We start from the raw sequence: 27,590 nt of genomic DNA, 5'->3' as shown, positions 1-27,590 counted from the left end.
CAAAGTGGGGGGTAACAATGCTCAATAGGAAATGTACTCATTACCTTACTCATGTAACCGTAACCCCTCTGTGCAGTATCTTTACAATAAAATATATATTAATAAAAATTATATGACTATATTTAACCTATATGTTTCTCAAGTCAATAAAGCCTTCTAGTATTTGTTTAAAAAATAACCAATAACTGTAACCCCTCTATACATCACCTTTATGATGACAATAAAGAATAAAAATTAAAAAACAAAGCCAGCCACTAGTGGCTCATACCTGTAATCCTAGTTATTCAGGAGGCTGAGATCTGAGGATCACAGCCATCAGGGATGGGAAAGTCCATAGAGTCTTATCTTTAACTACCCCAAATAGCCAAAATGGAGGTGTGGCTCAAGGGGTAAAGTGCTGGCCCTGAGAATAAAAACTCAGTAACAGTGTGCAGGCACTGAGTTCAAGACTAGAAAACACACACACACACACACACACACACACACAATACATATATATATGTGCATGTGTATGTTTTTATCTTTAAAATCTTAAAAGGGCTTCAACTCAACACATCAACTTATGTGTGCAATACATCTTGATCAGCATCACCTCTAAAAGTTATGTTTTGAGATTAATAGGAATCCATTTTAGCCAGGTGTTGGTGACTCACACCTGTCATCCTAGCTACTCAGGAGGCTGAGATCTAAGGATGTCGGTTCAAAGCCAGCCTGGGCAGGAAAGTCGGTGAGACTCTTATCTCCAATAAATCACCAGAAACTGGGAGTTGTACTGTGGCTCAAGTGGTAGAGTGCTTGCCTTGAGCTGAAGAGCTAAGGGACAGTGCCCAGGCCCAGAGTTCAAGACCCACAACCCACGACCACCACCACTACCACCAACAACAAAAGGAACCCATTTTGAAAGGGAAAACAACATGCTTTATCTTCTTTTTCTCTCCTAGAGTGGAAGTTCTCACTTATGTGGCCTGCACAAGGCTGACTCTGTAACTCATTTTTGTCTAGGTTTTATGACCTACAAGCCCGAGCTTGTGTTCCACTGCTTCTCTTCACGTTTGGATTATGCTGGGATTGTGCTTCCATTCCTGAAGGCATCGTTGCTTTATGACTCCCAGACAGCCCAGCACTCCCACGTTCTCTGACCTAAGTCTTCCTCATGGGCTTATCTGTGACCTCATTGGTCACTGACCAGACCAAGTCAGTGTTTTCCATGTCATAAACCATCAGAAATCAGGAACAGGGGCTGGGAACCTAAAGCATTCCACAAACATACTCCATGCTCATAACCCAGGCAAGTTATAGTATCTAGAAGTTACACCAATTCATTTTTCAAATGACCTTAAACTTAATAGGTGAGCATTACTCCACACACACGTGTGTGCACACACATATACATGCATGCTTTACATAGATTTATACTTCTGTGGCTGGCTTCCTGGTTCAAGCCCACACTGGGAGCATGCCCACAGCTGTGCCAGTCTGTCACTTCCCACAGAGCTGCACGGCCACACCACACGCTGCTCCAAGTGGTAAGTGTGGCTGCTCCAGGTGACAGCCACACTGCCTCAGAATTCTGCCCTCTGCAGAGAACATGTTTCAGCAGCCCTCACAGCTGCTCCAGTCTTTCCAGCCTCCAGCTTAACTACCAATAGCCACTTAGGAATTTAAGCACCAATGATTATGGAAAAAAAATGCCATTAGCATGCAATATTGTTTTAAGGATATTACAATAAATATAGGTCTAGAAATGGTTCCGTGGGATGTCCTCTTTATAATCAACTTATTTGATTGTTTAATTAGTTGGGTTTACTGGATGAAAACCAGGACAAGCCAGGGGCAATGCTCATGTCTAGAATCTTAGCTACTGGGGAGGCTGAGGGAGGAGGATGGTGAGTTTGAGGCCATTCTGGGTAACTGTGAAACCTCATCTTAAACAAAAAGAACAAAAAACAAAAGGAGAAAAGAGAAGAGAAAAAAAGAAACTCTAAAAAAAGAAGTTTTTAATTTTGTTCTCAGAATATACTCCCAACATTCCTGAAGATATTTCCACAAAACCAAATTCTTCAAGATTTCAAATCTATTTCACATTCATAGTAATTTAAATTGTAAGTGAATGACAAACAGCCTTTTAACTCATGAATCTTGGAAATAATATCTTTGAGTTTTCATCAACAAAGACTTGCACTTGGAAAATGAAATTACTTATTTCTATTTCTGAATGTTTCATATGCCAATGTTGAAAGGGATTTTCCTGTTCCCTGTTTCAGTTAGAGAAAATAGCTTTACAACAGATTTGTGGGCTCTCATTCAGTTTTCCTCGAATCCAAATACTAAAAAAGCCTACGTTTTTTTATTTCTCTTTTACTAGAAACAGGCCATTATTTGCTTTTCCATATCGAATACTGCAAGCAAATGTTAAGACCAGTATCTTCCTGAAGGTGATGACAGACACAGAAGGGACCAGGTCCTTGTACACGAGAGGCCTGGGGCTGGCTCAAGGCCGGAGGGAGAATCTGGATACCTTGGAATACAGGAGTCCTGACACCTGGCTTTGCTCTCAGCACCGACACAGCATGCAGCCCAGCATGGCTCTGTTCATTTTAGAACACTTGGTTGTCTATGTTTAGTTCAAAGTAGCAAGGCATTATTTCAACCAAATTTTCTACAAAATCATTGGGTGAAGGAAAAATCAGAGGTTTTCAAAAGTCAAACTCACTGTATTACTTTTAAAGGTGAAGTCAATTGAAATCAGCAGAAATCTGGAGAAAGCTTCATGAATTGGGTGTGGGAACACAATGGATCTTGTTTACAGGCACAGCAGAGCCACGCCCCTGAAGACTTGGGGCATCTCCTCTGGCTCCTGCCAGGCATTTCTGGCTTGAAGCTGTACCTCTCTAGATTCTGCCTTCTCCATTTCTGTGTCTCCCAAGGCCTTCTTCTCTGGATGGGCATCTTTCATTTTCCTCTTTACAGGGGCTTGAACTCAGGGCCTGAGTGCTACCCATTAGGTTTTATGCTCAAGGCTGATCCTTTACCACATGAGCCATACCTCTATTTGCAGCTTTTTGCTGGTCAATTGGAGAGAAGAGTCTTATGGACTTTTCTGCCCAGGCTGGCTTTGAACCACGATCCTTAGATCTCTGTCTCCTGAGTAGCTAGGGTTGCAGGAGTGAGCTACTCTTTTCTATAAGCTGTCAGTCATACTGGATCCAGCCCATTCTACATCCCTATGACCTCAAGTTAGCTGGTTGCTAACTTGAGGGAACAATCCCACTTTGAGTAAGGGCCAGGCACCAGGACCAGGGATTAGAACTTTAGCCTTTCCTTCTGGGAGAGACAATTCAGAAACTGCTGTACAATTCCCAGCCATGCGCTCTCAACAGCACAGGTCCTTTTCTGCATCATCCTTGTCCTAGGCCCATACTCATCTTTCTTTGTACATCTCCATCTCTCCCAGGAGCTCAGCTTTCTAACATCTGTATGTGTGAAGACATCAAGCTCACTGGCAAAATGGCAACAGATGCAGGTGCTCCTCCTACAAATCTCAGCAGTTACCACACCGTGCACAGCTCCTCCCAAGAGTAGCCACCTGGACACGGCAGCCCCAGTCTTTCCCCTCAACATCAACAGTAATCCATGAAATCTCTCAGTATAGGAAGCTGGGTGGGTGTTCTGACTGCTAGACATTTCTGTATCATGACATCAGCATGTCCCCCTTTTAGCTTTCTCTCTGACTGTTTCCTGCAGTGGCTTCATGTATTTCTGTATGTTTACAGCATCCACAGCTGTGATGACGTGTGGAAGACATGTGTGGATAATGCTGGAGAGGGAGGAGCCCAATGTGACTCTGGGATTCACTCCCATCCCAGCATCCACTGTGCACAGTGTTCACAACCTTGCTGTGGCTGCTCCAGTACTCTCAGTTTTAGTTACTGTTCCCACTACACAGCCCAAACCCCTGCTCAGTGGTGAATTTGGCCACAGCCTCTTGCAGCCCACGCTCACTGCCAGAGATGTGGTAGAGAAAAGCAGCATGGAGGGTACCCTTTCTGGCACCATACAGGGGGGAATCTATGATGTATCACTTGGCTTTTGCTAAAGCAAGACATACATTGGGATTCAGCAAATCAAGTTAATATTAACGTCAACATTTTACAGTCTGGTACTGGTGGCTCTTGCCTGTAATCCTACCTATTCAGAAGGCTGAGATCTGAGGATCATGGTTCAAAGCCAGCCCAGCAGGAAAGTCTGTGAGACACTTATCTCCAATGAATCACCAGAAAACCAGAAATAGAGCTGTGGCTCAAAGTAGTAGAGTGTTAGCATTGAGCAGAAAGTTCAGGGACTATTCTAGGCCTTGAGTTCAAGCCCCATGACTGACAAAAACAAAACAAAAAACCCCTGAAAAATGTTATTCTAAAGTCAAAGAATAAAGTTTAAGAGTTTTGCAACTTACTGGTGATGCTGTTTTGCTCTGGTGATTAGAATACAAAATGTGAAGAGAGCAAACACCCCGCCTTGGAGAGACCAGCTGGCCAGTGCAAAGCCGCTCCACTCTATGACTTCCCCAAAATAATTGGCTGCAGTGACATATTCAAACAAGCCTCCTAGACAAAAACAGAGCAAGACAGTACATTTATTATAAGGCAACACCCAAATTAATTCTGACTTGAGACACAGTAGTATCTACTTGGAAAACCTAAATCCAACTATGGAAAAACAATGGAAATGTTCATCAATGCCATATATACCCCATTATGGCTTCAGAGCACAACCCCAGGGGGCGCTGTGCCAATGCCATCTGTTTATCAGATACACACATCTGCAGTTTGAGCCACTTCGCTGTTATGGGTTGGGTGGACATAACTAAGTAGGCATGGGGGAACTCCAGCAAGCAGAAACAATCACTTAGCTTAGTCACACAATCCAACCAGAAAGAAAATGCCCTTTCTCAAATGTGAATTCATTTGTTCACTAATCAAAGCTCATCAATGCTGTAGGCACTCTGACAGACCACTCCCTATCTAGAACAATAAATTCCAGAGTAACAAACAAGTGTGGAGGGGGGAGGGGCAGGACAGGATTGGGGTGGGGCACAGGGAGGCGATCCTAGGCAGGGAACAGGGCTCACTGAGAGGGTGAGGGGCCAGTCCAGGTTTCAGGTGAGCATCTTGAATGGGTATCAGAGATTCAGAGGCTGAACAGCAATGGTCAGCATGAGGTCTTTGAGTTCCAACTCGCCTTGGTCTGCCCAGCTGAGAACTGGCAAGTTATAAAAGTGATCACCCATTAAGGTATAAAAGTGATAACCCTTCAAGGTATAAAAGTGATAACCCTGCAAGGTATAAAAGTGATCATCCTTCAAGTTATAAAAGTTGATTAGCCTTCAGTGTATGAAAGTGATCACTCTTCAAAGTATAAAAGTGACTATCCTTCAAGGTATAAAAGTGATCACTCTTCAAGGTATAAAAGTGGTCATTGTTCAAGGTATAATAAACACAGTTTCAAGACCAACTCCTGCAGTGTGTAGAGCTTCTATCTCTAGTCTCACGGCAACCCAAGCACACAAGGGCTCTGGCCAGAGGTGAGGTGGTTGACTAATCACAAGAAACAGAAAAGGAAAGGGGAGGGAAAGGAGAAGAAGCTGTTTTGCTTTTTATCATGTGAAGGAGGTGGGCAGTCCTATCATGTCCTTTTCTTTTCTATGAGCTTCAAGTAATGCATAATCAAAACACCATGCCAGTGTTCACTGACAAGTTAACTTATAATCAGACAAGCTATAAAAACATCACATATATTGCATAATAAATGTATCATTCTTATAAAAGGTGTGCTACCTGTGCCCTCAGGAATATCCCCCAAATACCGAAGGCCAAGTACTTCCTGGGCTATGGGGTTTAAGAAAGGTACACTTCTTTTTTTTTTGGTCTGTTGTGGGGCTTGAACTCTGGGCCTGGGTGCTGTCCCTCAGCTCTTCAGCTCAAAGCTAGCACTCTACCACATGAGCCACAGCACCACTTCCAGTTTTCTGGTGGTTTTCTTGGAGATAAAGTATCTCACAGGGACTTTCCTGTGCAGGCTGGCTTTGAACTGTGATCCTCAGATCTCAGCCTCCTGAGTAGCTAGGATTACAGGCATGAGCCACCAGTGGCCAGCTAGGTACACGTCTTTATTTTTCTATTGCTGCCAGGGCTCAAAACATTTCATTATCATTATCATCTGTCTCTCAGGATCCCGGCGCTGAATCTCAAGAAGGCCTCTGCTCTGTCTGTACAAATGCCATGTCTCCTTAAGGCACACAGCCCAGAACAGGAGGCAATGGAGGCTGCGATGGGACACCTCTGTCCCCACTGCCTGGGCCTGTCCCCTCAGCTGTATGGGGGCAGAGTGTTTGGTTGGAAACAGGGAGGGTGGTGAGCATGTCATGACCTAATAAAAGCCATAGTCAACAATCTCCTAAAAGACCCATTACAACACACAGGTACATCACCAGACTGTAATACATATGCATGGAAATGTCACAATAAAGCTCATTATTTATAGAATGTACGCTGAAGCACATTGAAATGGTGTAAAAACAATCCTTGAGTTTAACTTAGCTGTGGGAGTGTGACAACCCAGCTTCATCCTCATGAGCCCTACTGTCATCACATCTGTCAGGACCCTCCATAACTCCCATGCTTCATCTGATCACCAATCCACAGCGGACAGGACCTTCCCTAACCCCCAGGCCTCATCTGTACACCAATCCAGCAATGACCATTTGCTAGTTTGAAAATGAAATAGGAAATGAGTGCCAGAACTTGGTAAACTCTTATCCCACAGATAAGAGTTCTGACCACCAACCCCTACTCAAGGGTACCAGGATCATCACATGTAGGTATCTCCCTGGGCCTATCACATATCTCAATTGGACCCAGGACCATTTCCATGGTCTTCAGCTGCCTCACTCAGTGATGTGTAGGAGAGGGAACAGAGGTGGTTTCTGATGAGCCAGCATACTTTCCAGCAGTCATTCTCCCTGTAAATTACTTCTGCCCCCCAAAACTAGAGATGGTGTCTAAAAAGAGACATTCAAAGCCAGGTTGCACACATCTGTAATTCTAGATACTCAGAAAACTGACATCTGAAAAGTTTGAAGCCAGCCTAAGCAGAAAAGTCTGAGACTCTTATCTCCAATAAACCAGTTAAAAAGCTGAAAGTAGAGGTATGGCTCAAGTGCTAAGACAGCCTTGAGGGGAAAAGATAAACAAGAGAGCCCAGGCTCTGAGTTCAAGCCCCAGCATTGGCACAGAAAGGAAGGGAAGTAGGATAGGAGAGAGGGAAGAAAGGAGGAAGGGAGGGAGGAAAGGAAAGAAAGAGAAAAAAGAAAAGAAATTCTACCACCCCAATCAAATAAATCTTTTCCTTTGACTTAAGGACACCCAAGACTTCAGCAGGCATTTCCTTTTAAACAGCTTTCTTGTCCTTTCCATACTCCTTTTATAAAAAAATAATGATCTTAATTATACAAAAAACCCCCAATACCCCAAATAGTGAACAGAGTTGTGACCCAGAGCTCCTGGCACATGTCTTCTGCCTTATGCAACTTCCACACCCTGAGGGCTGAAGGTTGTATCAGCATGTCTACATACTGCCAGTTGCACACCTCATGCCCATCTTTGTCTCTCCAGGGTTTTTAGCTATTCCTTTGGCAACTGCATTCCTTTAGCCTTGTGTACTAACACTTCCATCATGAATGGAGATCTGAGCAGTGGTTCTACAAGAGTCTCAGGCATAGATGGCATGCTTGTACATTAGAAAAATGTGACTACATTGACTGGAAATCTTCAGAAGTTCAGCTCAAAACCCAACTCAGCAGAGCACTCACAGAGCATGTGGCCCAAATGCTCTCTGGCATTTCTGAAATCAAGGGCAAGCTTAAAAGGAAAGGCAAAAGTCCTGGCTCCACGCTCCGTCTGGGCTTCATGGAATCTACAGATCCTCTGGGCCGGCCACTCGCTCCCTGCATGTCAGTGTCTGATGGTATGTGATGTGATGCCTTTCCGAAAGGCAGCCTTGAGTCCTGGTTTATGTCTCTAAAGCTTTAAATTGCTTTGTTTTTTTTATGTGTTCTGTTCCCATTTTTAGATTTTTCCTTCAGCACTTTAATATACAAGATAGATTTCCAGGCCTCTGTAGCCATCACTAAAAAAAGTCTCAGGTTTCTTCTGTCTTTCATGCACTTTCTGAGGTGGCTGATGTTTTTGTGTATATGTGAGTGTATGTACTATTGAAGCATTACTGATCAAGAATTTTGCAAACAGGACTGGGAATGTAGCTTAGTGATGGAGTGCTCACCTAGCATGCATGAAGCCCTGGGTTCGATTCTTCAGTTCCACATAAACAGAAAAAGCCAGATGTGGAACCATGGCTCAAGTGGTAGAGTGCTAGCCTTGAGCAAAAGAAGCTCAGGGACAGTGCCCGGGCGCAGAGTTCAAGCCCCAGGACTGGCAAAAAAAAAAAAAAGAAAAGAAAAGAAAAGAAAAAGAAAAACAAAAAATGAAAAAGAAAAGGGGCTGGGAAGGTAGCTCAGTGGTAGAGTGCTTGCCTTGCATGCATGAGGCCCTGGGTTCAATTTCTCAGCACCACATAAACAGAAAATCTGGAAGTGATGCTGTGGCTCAAGTGGTAGAGCACTTGCTTTGAGCTGAAGAGCTGAGGGACAGTGCCCAGGCCTAGAGTCCAAGCCTCATGACTGACAAAAAAAAAAAAAAAGAATTTTGGGAACAGTTTCTTCCCTGTGCTTTATAGGTTCCCCTTGTTTTCCCCACAGTGGCACCTCCTGCTGTCTGGGAGCCATGCAGCCTATGCACCTCTGTTCAATCTGCTCAGACTGGACACCACCAGCAGGGGCCATCATGAGGAGGTGCTGCCTGGGGAGGTGGTGGATCCCTTACTGCAGGCTGGGGCTGTTTGTGGCCAGGCCCCTGGCGCAGTCTTCCTGGGTGCAGCAGGCAGCAGGCTCTTGCTGGTGTTCTGCAGCTGAGTATCAATGCTGTGATTGCCCCATTCATATTTTAGTTTGGATGTTGGATCCCCATTTTCGTCTGCTTTGTACTCAGATAGGAATGTTTGTTTTGCTGCTAATCTGTCCTTTCTTGCTGTATGCTTGCATGTTCTCTATGTATGTTTGTATGTGTTCTTTCTTGTTCACCAGGTTTGAACATGTCAAATTAGGAGGCTGATCAGCCCCTGGCAGCAGAGAGTGGAGGGAAAGGGCTGGAGGTCTGGCTGTCGCTGGCCGCTGTCCAGCACAGAGGTTCCCGCACACAGGGTCCTGGGCCTGTCACCACTCCTGACCCCCTCCTCCCTTTTCTGGCATGCACTCAGTCTCAGATGTGGCGTTCCTCATTCCACCACTTCTATAGCTTCTGGAACTTTCAGGATCCTTCCATTCTCCTCTCAGGGTTCATGCCCTGCCCCATTGTACCATGGCTCACTCTGCTAGTGCCGAGAGATCCGGCTCCCTTGACAGCTGCAGGAGGCTGAGGTCTGCACACAGGCCCAGCACCTGAGGGGCATCTCTTCCACCTCCCAGGGCTGGATGGGCCATCAGCAGCCCATCTGGAACTCCTTGGCTCTCCTCTTCTCTGGCCCCTCCATTGGGGCAGGACTGACTTCTGAGATGGCTCTGTGGACTCCAGGCCATCTGAGCTACACATGAAATAACTTGATGTTTATAGGGCTTCTGTTCACTTGTTTTTGCTGTGGTTTTTGCACGGAGGTTTCCAAATGAAGAGACATCATGTGTTTGTTCTACTGCTCACACATTCTACAAGGGAAGGTGGTATCTAGCACTCACTCATGGTTTGTCTCCTGAGGAATAACTTCATTTCTTGATAGTACACTGAAGTCCTAAATAAAACTCAGCCCAACATTTTCCTGTACTTGTTAGGGGGAAGGACCTTCTTCTATCACAACATTGTTAACAGAAGTAGCAGTGCCCCGTGCAACATTTATGTCCTAACCCAGATTCACCTTTGTGCTTAATATATAACTACCCATCATCAGAAATGGTTCTTCTCTATTCTGAGAAAACAATTACAAGACTGACTCACCCTGAACACTTGTACTAATGACTACTATACTGTGCTTTGGGAGAACTGACAAAGCCTGGCACAATGCAATGCAACACAGACAGTGCTCATTTTCAGTACGTACCCCTGGGTATTTTATATCCAGTCTCCCCTGGTTTTCTGAGATTCCTCAGGATATGGTCTGAGTGGATGTTTATCACCATGCCCAATAACCACAAGACAAAACCTAAAGGCAAATAAAGATGATGACGAATAATGAGCTGCGAGGTCTAAGACGCTAGGTCCAAAGAGTCAGTGCAATCTTTCAGAGGATGATAATGAGGGCACCAGGCCTGCCCTCCAGGACCAAGGTGAGGCCAAAGTGTGCACTCCAGAGAACTCAGAAGTCTGTTCTTTCTCTTCATATCCCATGGACAGAACACTGTGTTCTGCAAGGTTACAGTTAGAACCTGAGAATGTATATCAATTTACCTTCGTTGGTGTGGTTTTTTTAAAAAAAATCACAACTTTGCAGAAATGTATAATTTCTTTTTCACAGAAGTTTACCTGCCTTGCTGGCGGGTGAGCCATTCCTACTCATTCTCAGGTTACAGAAGGCAGTTCAGGAAGCCAAAGGGCTCTTCGATTACATGGTGGACAGGTGCCCAAGTGCACTGGGTGAAGGCAGCCTTTCCATTCCAGCTGGCCACTCTTGCTGGTGGCACTCACTGCCACCTGGGCAGGCACAAGACCTACTTCTGAGTCGGTGTGTGTGAAGGTGCCTGGTGTAGGAGACCCCTGCAGCAGAACAGCCTGATGCTGGTGCTGGCTGCCCAGGACCCCTCCTACTCTCTCCCTTGGATGGTTTGGGGTTTCTAACTAGAATGTGCTGGGCATGACAGTCAGAGTCTGTGAGAGGCAGAGAGCGCATGGCTGAAGACACTCACCTGCTAGAAACCAGGGGTGGGTCACCCAGGGCTCAGGATATACTGCGTACTGGCTGAGGTACCGGCTCTGCAAGTAGCCATTATAGGTACAGAAGATGAACGCCAACACATAGGAGAACAGCAGTGTCGGCTTCCCTCCTCGGATGAGTAATGGGAAAATCAAGGTCCTTAGAAAACAAGACATAGAAACACACGGAAAGAAATGTTTAATACATTCCCACTCTGAACAGAGGTCTGGATTCAGGGCTTTGTACTTGCTTGGTTTGTTTGCTTGGCTGGGGGCAAGTAAGTCACACTTCTAGCTTGGCATTTTGCTGGGTATTTTGGAGATGGAGTTCTTGGACTTTTCTACTCAGGCTGGCTTTGACCTATGATCTCCTGAGTGGGTAGGATTACTAATGTCCAATTTTCTCTCTCTCTCTAATCTTCCTTTCAGATACAAGTATCATCTTAGTTTACACTCTTACTGATTTACTCTATTTATGCTAAAAGCCAGGATTTTTTATGTAGAATGAAACATGCTCTAATAATAGACACCAGTCATCGTATTCAGATCCAAGACTGTAATTGTACAGAACGTGAAACATACACCAAGTCTGCTGAGAAAACTGGAGGCTTTTTCAGGCTGTTCTGAAACCATTAACCCATTCCAGTCTGCACAACAGGATTTGGGGTACATGGTCATGTCACCCATTATCAGTATAGTGTTCCCACCCCTCCAGATCCATCCAGCACCTTTCCCGGAGCTCCACCCTGGGCGGGAGGACTGTAACCCACACTTCACAAAGGACAGAATGAAGACCTGTGGAGGCTGGAGCTCCGGCCCAGGCCACAGGGCTGAGTGGCACTGTGTTTAAGTGTCCATCAAAGAGTACATTTTTCCGCCCTGCTTTAGGTATGCCTGGTCAACCATTTAATGAGAGAAAAGACAAAATTTAAAACTTGTAAGAAAAAGAGGACGCAAAACTTATTTTGCACTTGAATTTTCACGTACATATCAATGTATAGTCACATAGTGAAAGAGGGAAAGCCTGAAGAAGGTAGAAAGTAACTCTAACGAGCAACTTCATTCCACTAAATTCTACCGACTGATGAAACACAGTCCTTGAAAGACGCAGTGAACCAGTTGACCCAAGAAGAATTCGACCGACAGACATGTCTAGGAAATAAACTGAATTTAGATGTAAAATTTAGAAAAGGCAGAACTGGACTCTGAGAATTAGCTGCAAAGACACAAGAAAGAAGCTCTGGGGTACACCCCTGATCCGCCCCTGGTCTATGAAGTACTCCTGACTTACAAAGTCTAGAAAACAGGCACGAGGGAACCTTCGGGACACACTCCTGCATGACACCTTGATTTGAAATAGTCCAGGCTTACAACATCTAGAAATGGGTTTAATAGAATGTTTGTTTTTGTTTCTGTTATGGCACCAAGGTTTGACCTTAGGGCGTTGCACTTGGTGCTCTAATACTACCACATGAGCCATGCCACCAGCCCTTTTGGTTTCTGTTATTTATTATTATTTATAAAGTCTTGCATTTATGTTCAGTGTTGGCTTGAACTACTTATTTATGCTTCTTGCCTAAATGGAATGACAGGCACCCGATATACAGCTGGGATTTTACTGGATGAGATGTAATCTTGTAAACTTTTTTTTAGAGCTAGTTTTGAGACCAGTTCCTCTTGATGTCTAGTTCATTAGTAGCTAGGATTACAGCCACAAGCCACCACACCCAATCCAAGTACCAGCCCTATGCTTCAAAGTAACAGCAGGCTGACAGTGATACGATGCTGGCCATTCTCCATGACATTTTTTGTTTTGTTTTGTTATTTTCGGGTTCTGGAACAGAACCCAGGACCTGGCAGATGCTAGGCGAGCTATTATTATGGGTATGATCAGATAAAAGTTTCCTCATTCAGCCAGGCACTGGTGGCTCATGCCTGTAATCCTAGCTACTCAGAAGGCTGAGATCTGAGGATCTCGGTTCAAAGCCAGCCCAGGCAGGAAAGTCTGTGAGACTCTTATCTCCAATAAAAACCACTAGAAAACTGGAAATGGAGCTGTGGCTCAAGCAGTAGAGTGCACGCCTTGAGCTGAAGAGTGCAGGGACGGTGCCCAAGCCCAGAGTTCAAGCCCCACAACCACCACCAACAACAACAAAAGTTTCCCCATTCAGTACAAATATAATTTTTCTCTGCATATTTTCACTACATGACTTGAATTCAGACATGAGACATGAATACTCAGAGGACCAACTGATCCCAGGTCCTGTGAGATTTGGGCAAAACCCACCCTACATTCAACATGGGATACTAAGAAGGAAGAGGCAAAAAGAAGACATTAGGAAGATTACAATATTTTGAATAGGCACTAAATGTCTAACTAGAGAAATCTAACAGAAATCTGTCACAGAGTTTTGAGAAATGGATATCTAAGGTTTCAAAGCAACTGAGGAAAAGCTGTTTCTATATGAGGATACTTTGGGTTCTAAGAAACACAAAGCAAGGACAGCAGATTTTCATCAACTTCTCCTACACTCCAGGCAAAATTCTAGATAACAGAACAGACTGGTGGGCAACTATATACGTCTCTCACTCTGCTCATGGTGTTTTCTACTTCTCCTGTCCCTAACATCCCATGTCTCCTGCTGCTCTTCCTGTCCTGACATCCCCCCTTCTCCTGCTTCTCTTCCTGATCTTCACAAGCACAGGAGATTACAGGCAAGTGTCACTTTGTACCCAACTTATTTTCTCTCATTATAAATACTCTGGCACAAAGCTTACAGCCTGCCTGTCTGGTTCTTTCTAGAAACTCTGCTGATCATCAGTCTGGATTTAATCAGTATGAGATTCTGGACACATTACTCTGCTTTTCTCAGGCTCTGCAGCTGGAGTCTGCTTCTGCTTTGGGGACTAGCTTTGGCTCATGTGGGTCTTGTCACTACCAAGACTTCTGATCCAGCCTGTGCTCTGAGGGAGGCTGGAGAAGTTCCAGCACAAAGGCAGGGCAAGAGGCTCTGGGGCCCATCTTTGTCTGAGTTTTCTCTAGTCTGTAGTGGTAAATGTGGGACTGTTCCAGACAGGAAGGAAGGTGGACACAGACATCCAGAGACCCACACAGTGCAGTGCTGTGGCCCAGCCTTCCTCTGCTAGATGCACCAGTATTCATAAGCTCTCCATAAACTGCCTCATTCGCAGTCACTTTTCCATAGAGCAGAGGGAGACACCTGCTACCGCTAGGCTTGTGAGAAAGGAAAGCATCCAATCTTGATCTGCAAATCCCTTGAGAGATACTATCGTTAAGAGAAACTATGAAGCACTTGGACCAACAAATGTTTTATTCAGCTACTGTGTCACAAATCCATTTTCTGTCCTGAATATAGCAAAAGGATACAAAATAGGCAGTTCCCAGGGTGCTACAAAAAGATTCTATTTCCAGCTAATGAGATGAAGTGTAACATTTAATTTGACACTGTGTTCTCTGTTAATGTTACAACTTTACTATTTTATATTCTCTCTTTTCCATGAGAAGAACCAAGGCTCACATCTCCCAAAGTTGTTTTTATTCCCTAGGGAAATTGCAACCCGTCCTGGGCCTAGAACACCGGGCAGGTGAAATGGTGGAGCTCAGCCACCAGCACCCAGGGGCCAGATGACCCTGAGGCATCCATGGCCAGGATCACCTGTGGCATCAATGTTCTGTTTGCATTTGCAAGCATAGACATCACATAAAAATGTGTCCGACACTTTCCAATAGTGTTTCTAATAGGTTTCCTGGGTTGAAGATCTACAACTGCTGATTGCAAAGTCTCGGGGACAAAGAAGCACTCAGCTCTGAGGGGAGGTTTCTGAATCTAAGAAAAACCAAATGTCCTAAGGAGGGTGACTTACAAAAAAAAAAAGAATAAAAATCAGAAGAAAAAAAAACCCCAAACAACCCTCCCACAGATAAACAAACGAACCCCACGGTCATCAGAGTTATTCAGGACAGTGGGTATCTCCATGGAAGGATGGAGAGGTTTGAACTTCTCCAGTGCAGCACTGGGGTATCTTCTGGGGCTGCTGGAAACCACAGGGCCAATGCGGGTTCTCTACCAACCAAACCAGCAGCCTAAGCCCTGGACAGGGCAGGGTCACACAGAAGCCTGTCCCTGGGCTTGCTGCTGCACTTGGGTCACCAGAAAGCAAACCCAAACCAGCACGGTCAAATCATCATCAGCCAATCAGAAACCACCAGCCATCCTCGGGGAGACTTGACCAATCAGAAAACACCAGCAACTCTCCAGAGATGTGGCCAATCCAAAACTGTCAAATATCTCTGAACTCACATTGCACCTCCCACGCTAACAAATCAAGTATTCCACTCCTGCAAACACCGTACAGAAAGTGTTTTCAATATGTTTAATGTCCTATATGCACTGGACATATGTGAACATGTCACAGTGAAGCTCATTTTTGTTCCATGCACATATGCCAAAAGTAATTTAAAAATAAGAAAAAAAATGTTTCTCCCTCCCACTCACTCAGTGAGCCCCAATAGCTTGGTAGCCTGGGAGGCCTGATTCATAAATCACCCCTTCAATTGACTTCACAATTCTGACACCTCCAAGGGCGCCAATTCCTTCACCTTCACAGCCCCCACTATATTTTAATTTTCACAATGCCTCGAACATACAGTGGAGCTCACTGGACACTGATGAGCAAGATAGGAGGGAGGGACAGGGAGAAAGCGATGGAACAGCAGACACTGTACAAGAGGAAATATACTCCTGACCTCACTCACGAAACTGTAATCCCTCTGGATACCACCTCTATAATAATAGCAAAGTAAATTAAAAAGACATTTTTTAAAAAGTGAGGCTGGAGCGGAGTGCTGGTGGCTCACGTCTATAATCTTAGCTATCTGGGGCTGAGATCTGAGGATCATAGTTTGAAGCTAGCCTGGGCAGGAAAGTCCATGAGATTCTTGTTTCCAATTAAGCACCAAGCCAGAAGTGGAGCTGTGGCTCAACTGGTAGAGCACCAGTTTTGAGTGAAAATGCTAAGGGACAGTGTCCAGGCATCAATACTGGCACTAAACGAATAAACGTTAGCCAGGTATTGCATATATTAATGTGATATGTTAAAATGAAATCTCCCTCATAGACTAGTTTATGTGGAATAAAGGGGGATGTCCCCTTGAGAGACCGTGATTAGGGGAGAGGCTCTGAGGATCTTAATCAGGGATGAGACAGAATCAAGAGCCCAAAGGTTACTCCTTAGACAGAGTGTAAACTTGGGGTGGAAGAAAGGAAGTGGAGGCCTTGAGCATTTGAACTCCTGCACTATGGCTCCATTCAACAGTCTCTCTCTATGGTCCCAGCCAGTCAAAACCAAGGGTCATGGAGAAGGCCCTGGGGTAAATAGCACCTGCACTCACACCCTCTGTTACCTCATTTGTGGTAAAAGGTGAGGCTCAGGCTCAGGCAAACACTGAACAAACCTGCTTAGCAGGAGAGAAAGTAGAGCATGAGCTGGGAAGCCACATCCAGGAACTCCCACACCTGCCTGGCAATTCTGAGGAGGCCCCTGAGGACAGAGGACTGTACCAGCACTGGGCTGGGTGAGGGGACCGGCACAGGAGTGAGCCACCGAGACACTGGGAAGAGGGCAGGGATGCGCCTACACACACACACACACACACACACACACACACACACACACGATGACCAGAATGAATAAGGAGAGGCAGGGGTACACTTCACTAACCATAGGCTCAGACCCAGCAACCAGGAGGGCACATGAAGATGGTTCTAGCAACGCCATCCATCCCATAGAAGGTGAACTGCCTCTGGCCCTGGCCTCTGTCTTCGGCATGAACACCGCAGGCTCCTGCTTGCCAGGGCATGGCTCGGTCTCATTCCTGGGCATTCTCCTAGCTTGACACAGGGCCAATGGGACTGTGACTGCGCTGAGAGCACTCCCCTCTCCCAGAGCCTTGGACTTCCCATGCCACCTTCCCCTGCACCTGCTCAGGCCTGCACTGCCCCAGTGCCCTGTGCATACCGGGAGCACGGTGATGTGTGCCAGGCTGGCTGGCAAGCTTACCGCTGGTGCTAAGTGCGGTTCCACTCTGGTTCTGTTCTGAGTACTGGCAACTCAGGTCAAATGGCTGCTTAATAAATTAGTCACCACAGCACAGTGGAAACTGCTGCTCTCTTCTACATAGGAAACATCATTGTCTCTGAACTACAAGGACTCTGTTGGATAACCTAGTGAGTCTAGCAGTTAAGCAAACACACACCACGCGTGCTGCAGCAAGTCAAAAAGCACTGGTCTGGGAGACACAGCCACAGTCAACTCACGTTTGACAATGGGGCCAATGGAGAAAAGAGAACCTCTCCAACAAATGTGCTGCAAAGTAGGTATACCACTGGCAGGAGATTGAACCTACATCACTATCTCTCATCCTGTACACAGCAACTCCAACTGGATCAAAGAGCTAAAATTTAAGGCCTGAAACCTTAAAGCTAATAAAGAAAAACAGGGAAAACCCTGGAAGTTATAGGCTCATATACTTTCTTTTTTCCTAAAAAGGAGTCCAGCTGCCCAGAGGATGGGAGCAAAAATTGGTAAATGGGGGTACCTTAAGTTAAAGTTTTGCACAGCACAAAAACGAAACAACCAAAAACCAAGTCACAATTCATAAGATGGGAGGTGTCTGCCAGCTATTCAAGAGATAAAGGATTAATATCAAGGTAAAGAACTCAAAAAACTGGGGCTGGGAATGTGGATTAGTGGTAGAGTGCTTGCCTGGTAGTGGTAGTGGTAGAGTGCCCTGGGTTCGATTCCTCAGTACCATATAAACAGAGAAAGCAGAAGTGGCACTGTGGCTCTCAAATGATAGAGTGCTAGCCTTGAGCAAAAGAAGCTCAGGGACAGTGCTCAGACTCTGAGTTCAAGGCCCAGGACTGCCATAAAACTAAACAGCAAAAGAACAAATTATTCCAATGAGTCAACAAGCAGACAAATTGAACAGATAGTTCTCACAAGAAATTCAAATAGCCAATAAATCCATGAAGAAAGGAATGTCACACCAAAATGACCTGAAGATTCCATCTCATCCAAGTAGGACAGCCATCAGAAGACCAACATGCTTGAGAGGGGTTGGGGGAGGGGGCAGGAGGGGGGGAGCACCCTTCCTACCCTCCTGCTGGTGGGAGTATAGACTAGTGCTATCATGGTGAAAACCAGTTTGGAGGTTCTACAAGAAAGTAAAAATAGGTGTGTGTGTGTGTGTGTGTTTGAAAGAGACAGGCAGAGACAGACATAAAGCAGTAGAAGCCTTATCTAAGATTTTTTTTTCTTGGTGCTCATCTTGGGGCTTAAACTCAGGGCCTAGGCGCTGTCCCTGAGCTTTTTAGCTCAAGTCTAATGCTCTACCCTTGAACCACAGCTCCACTTTTAGCTTTTTTTGGCACTTAATTAGGGATAAGAGTCTCACGGACTTTCCTGCCCAGGCTGGGTTGGAACAGTGATCTTCAGATCTCAGTCAGAGTCACTAGATTGACAGGCATGAGCCACCGGTGCTCAGCAATCTCTGTGTTTTCCCAGTTCGTGATGAGCCTTTTCAGCTTTGTTTCTCTTTCTGCCAGTTTGGAAGTTCCAGTATCCACGTCAGCATTTCTTCCTCACATTTTATCTTTTATCCTGCAGCCTCATATACAGGCCACTAAATATTTACCTTTGTCTACTTCTAGATTTTTATGTCCTTGGCTTTTTACATTTGATTAACCATTCACCTGATTAGTGTTAGTCAGTAACTACCGGGTAGATGCCACTGGTGTGTCCTGCTCAACCACACACATAGCTGTGCTTGCTGGCTGCTTGTCCCCCCCCCCATTCTTGTCTGTCTAGGAATCCTCATGTCACTGCAGTAGCACTCTCCCAGCCTCCCACCCAGGGCTACATCGCTGCCCTATCACTTCATACAATAGACCTTATTTTCTAGTAGGAAAGGCCACCTCTTCTTGATGCGTAATTCTCCACTTTGTGCAGGTGGTACTGAGTTCAAACTCTACTTACCACCATTAAAAAAAAAGAAGAAGAAAAAAAAAAGCAAGCAAAAACAACCTATTTCATAACCCTGTGTACCACTGTTGAGCATATAACTGAAGGAGATTAAATTAAATTATAAAGATACTGGAATACTCATGTTTATTGCAACACTATTAACATCAGTCAAATAGTGGAACCAGCTGAGGTGCCCAATAATAGATGAATGAATAAAGATTTGGCATACACACACACACACACACACACACACACCACGGACTACTACAGGACTGTAAAAAAAACCATGTCATTTGCAGGAAAATGGATGGAACTGGAGAACACTATGGAATTGGAGCAAGATAAAAGTAGAACTAGCCAGGTGCTGGTGGCTCACACCTGTAATCCTAGCTACTCAGGAGGCTGAGATCTGAGGATCATGGTTCAAAGCCAGCCTGGGCAGGAAAGGCTGTGAAACTCTTATCTCCAATAAACCATCAGAAAACTGGAAGTGGCATTGTGGCTCAAGTGGTAGAGTGCTAACCTTGAGCTGAAGAGCTGAGGGACAGTGCCCAGGCCCAGAATTCAAGCCCAATGACTTACCAAAAAAATAATGTAGAACTAAAAAAGCCAAGTATCATATAGAATGTGAGATCTAAAAGACATATTTAATATTTATGGTCATCTGCATATGTACACACACATATGTTCATATATGTGTACATATGTATTTACATCTCTCTGTGTATATATATGTATATATACATTGAACATAATTCTGAGACCATGTGGGAGACTGAAGGGCAATGGAGAGAAGAAGAAAGATGAAAAGCAAGGAATTTTGATATATAGCACAATTACATATGAAGATGGTGTAAGAAACCTCAATGAAATCTGTTGATCAATAGGGGTTTGGTCAGGAGTGGAAGAAGAAAAAGCAATAGAGTAATCCTCTCTATTAACTCTGATCAAAATACAATGCATACAGTTTAAAACATCACAGTGAAATATCTTGGTACAATTAATACACACTTAAAATTGAATTACAGGAAAGTAAAACAGGCTCTGTTAGGGGTTGGGCGTCAGTGGGAGGAGGGAGAACTGAGAGAGGGTGAATGAAGATAAACAGGTTTATCTACAGGTTTTATCTACAGGAAGAGAATGATGAAAATCCATGGAAGAGTGATGGGGATGAGGTTGATAGGGAGACATTGCATGTGTGGAAATGTCACCAAGAAAGCCCCATTGGATGCTAATAAACACACACACACACACACACGTCTCAGAACATAGGGTTTGGCCAGTTAGTCCTTCACCCAGCAGCCTGGGTCAAGGCCCCGTGTACTACACCTCAGAGCTCTGAGGACAAATGACTAATTCTGGTTCTCGCACCCTGGTGGCAATGCTGGCCCTTGGCATGGGGCTGCTGCCATCCTTTCACTTGAGTGAGGGATTGAGCACAACTACACACAAGGCTGGGAGCACTCCCTTCGCACAGGAGCGGCACTGGAGGCTGTGCAGCGCATGTCCATCACCTGGGACACAGCCAGGCAGAGTGGTCCTGTGCCGCGTGGGCAGCGCGGGGAGCTGGTGACTTCCCACACCCGCTGGTTGCAGGGCGGTGCACTGTGCTGGACTCTGCTAGGGAGAAGAGTACAAATACCTCGAGGTCTTGATGGGGAGGGGAGAAGAGAACAAAAACGGAGCTACTTTTGTCAAGCTCTACAAACGCACACTGACAAAAGCCAGGGGGCTACAACCAATGGGTCCACGCAGGCCTCCCTGTGCATCCTCCCCACAGGCCTCTCCAGCTCCCAGAGCTACACACAATGGCCAGACACTCCACCTCACAATGAAACTTCTGCAGGGAAATTTGCTCAAGAGTTGTGGGGGGAGGAGTCATGTCTTATCTGGGGCAGACACAACCTTGCTGTGTTATTGATGCTTACAGATCAAGAATCATTGTTACAAAATGCCTTGTGCAATTCTCAGCTTAGCTTTAAAAATCCTCCCTCTGTCTACATGCTGGGACTCCCAAAATAACCTTCCTGCACTTCAGAAAGCCTTTTTCAATTACTGATTGCAAACATCAGAATGCAGAGTCAACATTTGCCTGGGTGAGGAAACAGTTCAGCCTTTATGTGGAGCTGCGTTCAAGAACCCTGAGAACTCAGAGTAATAATAGTAATAATAAATAACAATAATGTCTCTTTGGCACAAACAATGCTTTGTGTACCACATGGGAAAGAAAATCTGAAAAATTGCGGTTATTGCTCCCCCCCAAAAAAAATCCTTCCAAATATCATTTCCCATTTCCTGTTGGAAACAAGAGGTAGACATGAGTAAATTCAAGCTGGCTTGGGGTTGGTTTTCCACACAGCTGGCTAAAATGTAAACATCTAGGTGTTAATCTGAAGGACGGAAAGGAGGGAGAAATGGCAAAAGAGGGGTTGAAAGACCAAACTCTGACAGGAACTGGTTTGCCCCAAACTTTGGACAATAGCCTTTAAAATTATGTATTAGGGAAAATGAAAACTTTACTTTAAATTGGCCCATTTTGCCAGATATATAGTTCAAATTCAAATCCTTTTAACAAACTAAACTGTTCTGGGACTAAAATTCTAAGATGAGAGACTTAAGGTATTTATGGGCATGTTTATGTGTGTCACACACGTGTGCATGCTGTGGGCTGTGCTGACACTGCATAATTCTTTAAGAATTCCATTAGAATTGGGTTAGAGATCAGTGAGATCTCAAATAAACGACAACTCTGAAAATTAGTGAGCTCAAATCTCTTGAGTTCACATGGCTTAGTAAATCAGAGAAATCACCTAGTTTTAAATTTGTTGGCAAAGGAAGTGGCGCTGTAGCTCAAGTGGTAGAGCGTTCGCCTTGAGCTGAAGAGCTGAGGGACAGCGCCCAGGCCCAGAGTTCAAGCCCCATGACCGACAAAAAAAAAAAAAATTTGTTGGCAAAATAAAATGAAGACATCTTCAAAATTATTAAGCCATTGTTTTTGCCTGGATTGCTGTTCTGACAGTCTAACAGAGACATCTGTGAGATGTCTAAGATCATCTGCTAGATGTCTTTGATATGTAAACCTCATCCAAGAACAAAATAAACAGACCTACAAAGAGAAGGCCAGGGCACCTGAGCTCCCCTTCCAGGATGTTTCTTCCCTTCACGACGCAGCCAGGCTGGCTGTAAGTCTGGGATTCCCTTGTGCCATTCTGCCTGTCCCAGGGAAAACCATGACTGGTTTCTTACAGCTTTTCTCTGACAGAGAAGAGTAGCTTTACAAAATGATGACTACATTGTCTTAACACCTCATTTTTATACGCTGTCTAGATACAATCATTCAACAAGTTAGGTGAATGGAATTGAGCTATTTATAGATGAGCTCCTCATGTAATAGAACTGTACCACGCGAGATTCATGATAAAACGTCTGGGTCCCATCCCTCTCTCTCAGCCATCTCTCTTAGTGCTGGGGATTGTGTGCAGGACACCGGCTCAGGCTAGGCAAGCGCTTGGTGCCTCCAGCCCTGTCCTCATTTCTGAACAAGTTAAAAAATGAAAACACTGATGACTAAATACAAATTCAAGTATGCTTGGTTTCTCCAATTCCATATAAACCATATACAGACATAGACACCTTCACCTTTATCAATGTGTACTGATGGTGCAAAGGTTACCACACTGGTCCACACAGCCACATGGACCTGAGGGGCCCCTCACGGCTCCACCTTTCTGTCTCCTCTCGCTGCACTTTTCAACCACTTTCAATGGGTTCTCTTGTGCCATCTTCATGTAGACACAATGTATTTTGGCACTGTTCATTTTCTACCGTTCTTTCTCCCTTAATTCTTCCTTCTCTTCTACTCAGGCACTCTCTTGATTACAATTGTGTGTGTGTGTGTGTGTGTGTGTGTGTGTATTTTTAGACCTAGATTTTTCATGGAAGAAAATGTGATCATTGTCCTTCTTGCCCTGGCTTGTTGTGCTTCACATGATCTCTAGTTCCATCTATTAAGCCATACATGCCCGTTTCATTCTTCTTCCTAGCTGAATAATATGCATTGTGTATATATACCACATATTCTTTACCCATTCATTAGTTAAATGGCAGCGAGGATGATTTTATAGGTTGGCTATTGTGAACAGTGCTCTATAAACAAGGGTGTGCAGGTGTACTTATTGTATCTTGACTTAGATTTCTCTAAATAGATGTCCAAGAATGGTATTGCTGGATCATAGGATAGTTCTATTTTTAGTTTTTTGAGGAACTTCCATATTGTTTTCCATAATGCCTATACTGGTTCACTTTTCTACCAACAGTGTATGAGGGCTCCTCCCCACCCTGAGTCCTCACTTAACACCCTTCACACACACACACACACACACACACACACACACACACACACACACAGAGTTTATGTGCATTAAATACATATGTTCTATTCCACATAAAAAATCTGTCCCATAAGGAAGAATATGTTTACAGACCTAAAACACAAGCAACTTAGAACTGATCACTTCCTTCCAGACTCCTCACTAGCAAGGAAGGTAGCTATGTTCATTTTATTAATATCACATGCAAAGAGTATGACAAAATCCCATGTGTTCAAGAAAGGAGACGGGAATAAGGCGAAAGGAACTAAGCAGAAAGGATAGCTGTGAAGACCCTGAGAGGAAACACAATGCATTTCTGCTAAGAAAAGTTTGTCGGTTTGATTTGGTTTTGTTTGGCTTTATTTATTTGTATGTATTTGTTTGTATGTGTATGAAAAACAAGTTTTCTGGAAGGATGGAATTTTTGCCAATCAGGAGTGGACAGTTAAGAACATGGAGAACAACATGCAGGGGGAAAAGGATGCCAGGGGTCTGAGCAGGTGGAAGGTGGTTTGTGAAGAATGATTCTTATGCAAAGAGATTGCACGCTCAGTTTGCTATGATTAGAAGAAAAATATATTTACAAGTTTATCTGGAAATGGAACATGAACACTGATGCAATGCCAGAATGCAGTCTTTCATATTTAAACCATTAGGTTTTCTAGAAACACTGTTCTCAGTGTGATCATACAAGAGGTTTCAAAATTTTTCAGACCTAAAGACTAGCCGCAAACACCTCTACCACTAAGCTGCTCCCCTGGCCTGAGGTGTTTATTTTCAATCTGAGATCCGTTTCTTCAGCATGTCTACCCTCTCTAGCACTCAGTCTACTTCACGGCTCTCAGTGGCTCCTGGAAGACTGAAACTTTCTAGTCCTGACTCAGCTATTGTTAGATAAGGTATTAAAACATTTTGTCTGAAAGGCTTCACATAGCTACTTGTTCTTTACGGTAGTCTTCCCTGGGTGAGTCTGAGTTGGTGCAGATCATCAGCCAATCTCGCATTGTCCACCTGTTCGCGGCACTGGCTTTCTTCTTTGTGATTTTTACAAAGTCACTCCCTATCTGGGCCACCTATACTTCTGTCAAATCCAACTCCATTACCTCTTACCACGCTTCCCTTCCAGCCGTGCCAGCAGCCTTCCACCTCTACAGTGGAGAAGAACCTTCTTCTTTACCTTCTGGACACTAGGCTGGCAGACAGGGTTTTATGTTTTATCAAGGTTATTTCTTATTACTAGGATTCTGAATAGAAAAGGAAGCCTACCCCTTCCTCCCTTCTTCCCCCTCCTCCTCCTCCTCTACTTGTTTCTTGTTAGCACTCTGGTTAAAGAAATGACATATTTCAGCCGGGTGCCAGTAGCTCATGCCTAAAGTCCTAGCTACTCAGGAGGCTGAGATCTGAGGATTGCGGTTCAAAGCCAGCCCAGGTAGGAAAGTCCGGGAGACCCTTATCTCCAATGAACCACCAAAAAACCGGAAGTGGCACTGTGGCTCAAGTGGTAGAGCGCTAGCCTTGAGCTAAAGAGCTGATGCCCAGGCCCAGAGTTCAAGCCCCACAACGACCACCACCACCAACAACAAAATGACTTATTTCATAATGATCTGTGATCCCCCACTGACTGGCAGTGTTCACAGGTCAAAGTTCTAAAGACATCCTTATGTCTTAGAATTAACTTTCAAGTTTGCCATTTGGACTGTGCTGTCGTTGAGACATGCCGGTGTGTATGGCTTTCTCTCCCTTCCCACTGCCCTGGGAGCACAGTGTCTGTTCCGCCACAATGAGCACTGCCACAGGCCCACAGCCCGGCTGCGGCCTGAGGCCTTGGCATCCATGAGTTTCAATGAGCTTTGCCTCGTCAGTGACTTGCCTTAGGTATTCTGTCATGGTAACAGAAAGCTAAGAGGCACTACAGATTCTCAAAGGCTGCATCTCTTACCTTTGGTCAATCAGATAGACTTGTTTGGTAGGATGAGTTACAGAGGGAAAAAATTTAAGTAACAAAGTAACAGTACATTGTGTGTGTGTGCGTGTGTGTGTGTGTGCGCGTGTGCATGCACGCACCAGTCCTGGGGCTTGATCTCAGAGCCTGGGCACTGTCCCTAAGCTTTTGTGCTCAAAGCTAGCACTCTACCACTTGAACCATAATTCCACTTCCAGCTTTTTTTGTGGTTAACTAGAGATAGACTTTCCTGCCCAGGCTGGCTCTAAATCGCCATCCTCAGAACTTGACCTCCTGAGAAGCAAGGATTATAGGAGTGAACCACCAGTACCTATCTGATTATACATCTTTAAAAAAAAATCTTATGTGCCAGGCACCAGAGGCTCATACCTATTATCCTAGCTACTGAGGAGACTGAGATCTGAGGATAGCATTCAAAGCCAGCCTGGGCAGGAAAGTTCATAAGACTCTTATCTAAATTTAACCACTAGAAAACTGGAAGTGGAGCTGTGGCTCAAGTGGTAGAATGATACCCTTGAGCTGAAAGGCTCAGGGACAGCGCCCAGGTCCAGAGTTCAAGCTCTATGACTGATTACCCCAACCCCTGCCAAAAAAAAAAAAAAATTACGCAGTTCTGCGGCTTCAACTCAGGGTCTGGGTACCGATCTTGGGAGCACTTTTTGCTCAAGGTTAGCATTCTACCACTTTGAGTCACAGCTTCACTTCCAGCTTTTTGGTAGTTGATTGTAGATAATAGATTTACAAGCTTTCTTGTCTGGGCTGACTTCAAACACAATCTTCAGCTCTTAGCCTCCTAAGTAGCTAAGATTATAGGCATAAGCCAACAATGTCTAGTTTTGATTATACATCTTTAATTTTTTTGTACTTTTTTATTGTAAAAATACTGTACAGAGGGGTGACAGTTACATGAGCAAGGTAATGGGTCCATTTCCTATCGAGTATGGTTGCTCCTCCTTTGTTTTTCCCCTATGATTATACATCTTTGAAAAACTGTATTTTCATGCACATATTACTTATGTATTCATTTACCTCACGGTATTAAAGATTGAACTAGGCAAGCACTGTTCCACGTGAGCCACAAGTAGTCTCACACTATCTGTGTGAGGCTGTCCATGCTGGCTTCAGATTTGTCATCTTCCTGCCTCTGCTAGCAATCATTGGGATTACAGGTGTGTGCCACTATGCCCAGCTATGGCCATATTGTGGATATAAAATGTATCCAAGTCTGATGTTACTGGTGTGATGTCAAGTCATGATAACACTCTTAGAAAAGGCTACAGGCAGTGGGAAATCATTCAACTCCCTCATTAACTACTGACCCCTCACAGAACTGAGGCAGGGGTATTCTAAGATGCTCATCACCCCAGTTCTGGATCCTCAATAAACCCATTTGAGTAAGACCATGGGTAAGGTTCTAAAAAGAACTTAAAGTCAGTGGAACACTTGGAAAGTTCCAGGTGAGAGAAGAGCTGAAGGCTCAAGAATCCACTAATTAAGACTAGCATGAACAAAGGTCTACCATATGCTAAAATTTACAGGTCTTTGTGCCTTTTTCTTTAAAAACACTATTTTTACACCGATATTTTGTCTTTGAGATTTATATAAAATTCTTTCTTATGCTAGCAGTAGTTTCTGGTAATTTGGTAAAACATATATTTGTGGGCAGAGGAAGAAACATTTGCTTCCTTCCCCTCTACTTAGTTCCTCAAATATCCAAAAATTACCTGTATTTTATTTTTTATGCTAATATGGTTATTTGCCTAAATTCAAGAAGAATCCATTCTTGTCTTATTGGAATAAAAATTATAAGCACTGGCTTGGGCTGAGATGCCTTCTTTGGAAATACGCATAGAATTCCCAGCTTTAGAATAGTAAAAACCCAGGTCTCTAGATATATTAGGTACCACATAGAAAACTATAAGAATTCTGAATCAAGATCATGGTACAGACAAAGCTTTTTCCCTGCTGACAGATGTAAGTAACCAAGTCAAACTCAGTTCATGAAGAAAACCAAAACAACAACAAAAATCTTTTCCTTGATAATCTTGCTAGAAATAGGCATTGTTTCAGGAAAAAGCTAGAGTATAGCTGTATTAGAATGTACCTCTGGCCTTTGTTTTCAGGCTTTTATTATTTACCTGTCAACTGGAGGAGATCTCCTCTCCATACCTTCCCACCTCCCCTCCCCCCCCCCCCCCCCCC

The 27,590-nt window shown here is 44.4% G+C and overlaps 1 protein-coding gene across 1 annotated transcript in view; it reads right to left on the bottom strand.

The window, feature by feature from the left end:
* Positions 1-27,590, bottom strand: part of Srd5a1 (steroid-5-alpha-reductase, alpha polypeptide 1 (3-oxo-5 alpha-steroid delta 4-dehydrogenase alpha 1)) — a 34,372-nt gene that overhangs the window by 2,866 nt on the left and 3,916 nt on the right. The window contains exons 2-4 of the mRNA XM_013013859.1: positions 11,003-11,169; positions 10,201-10,302; positions 4,454-4,604 (exon numbers count right to left, since the gene is read on the bottom strand). Coding sequence (XP_012869313.1) covers positions 4,454-4,604; positions 10,201-10,302; positions 11,003-11,169 — 420 coding nt within the window. The remainder of the gene's footprint in view (positions 1-4,453; positions 4,605-10,200; positions 10,303-11,002; positions 11,170-27,590) is intronic.

The sequence above is a fragment of the Dipodomys ordii genome, unplaced genomic scaffold, assembly GCF_000151885.1.
Source record: "Dipodomys ordii isolate 6190 unplaced genomic scaffold, Dord_2.0 Scaffold21, whole genome shotgun sequence".
NCBI classification, from domain to species: domain Eukaryota; kingdom Metazoa; phylum Chordata; class Mammalia; order Rodentia; family Heteromyidae; genus Dipodomys; species Dipodomys ordii.
This window is presented reverse-complemented; position numbering and strand designations above follow the sequence as displayed.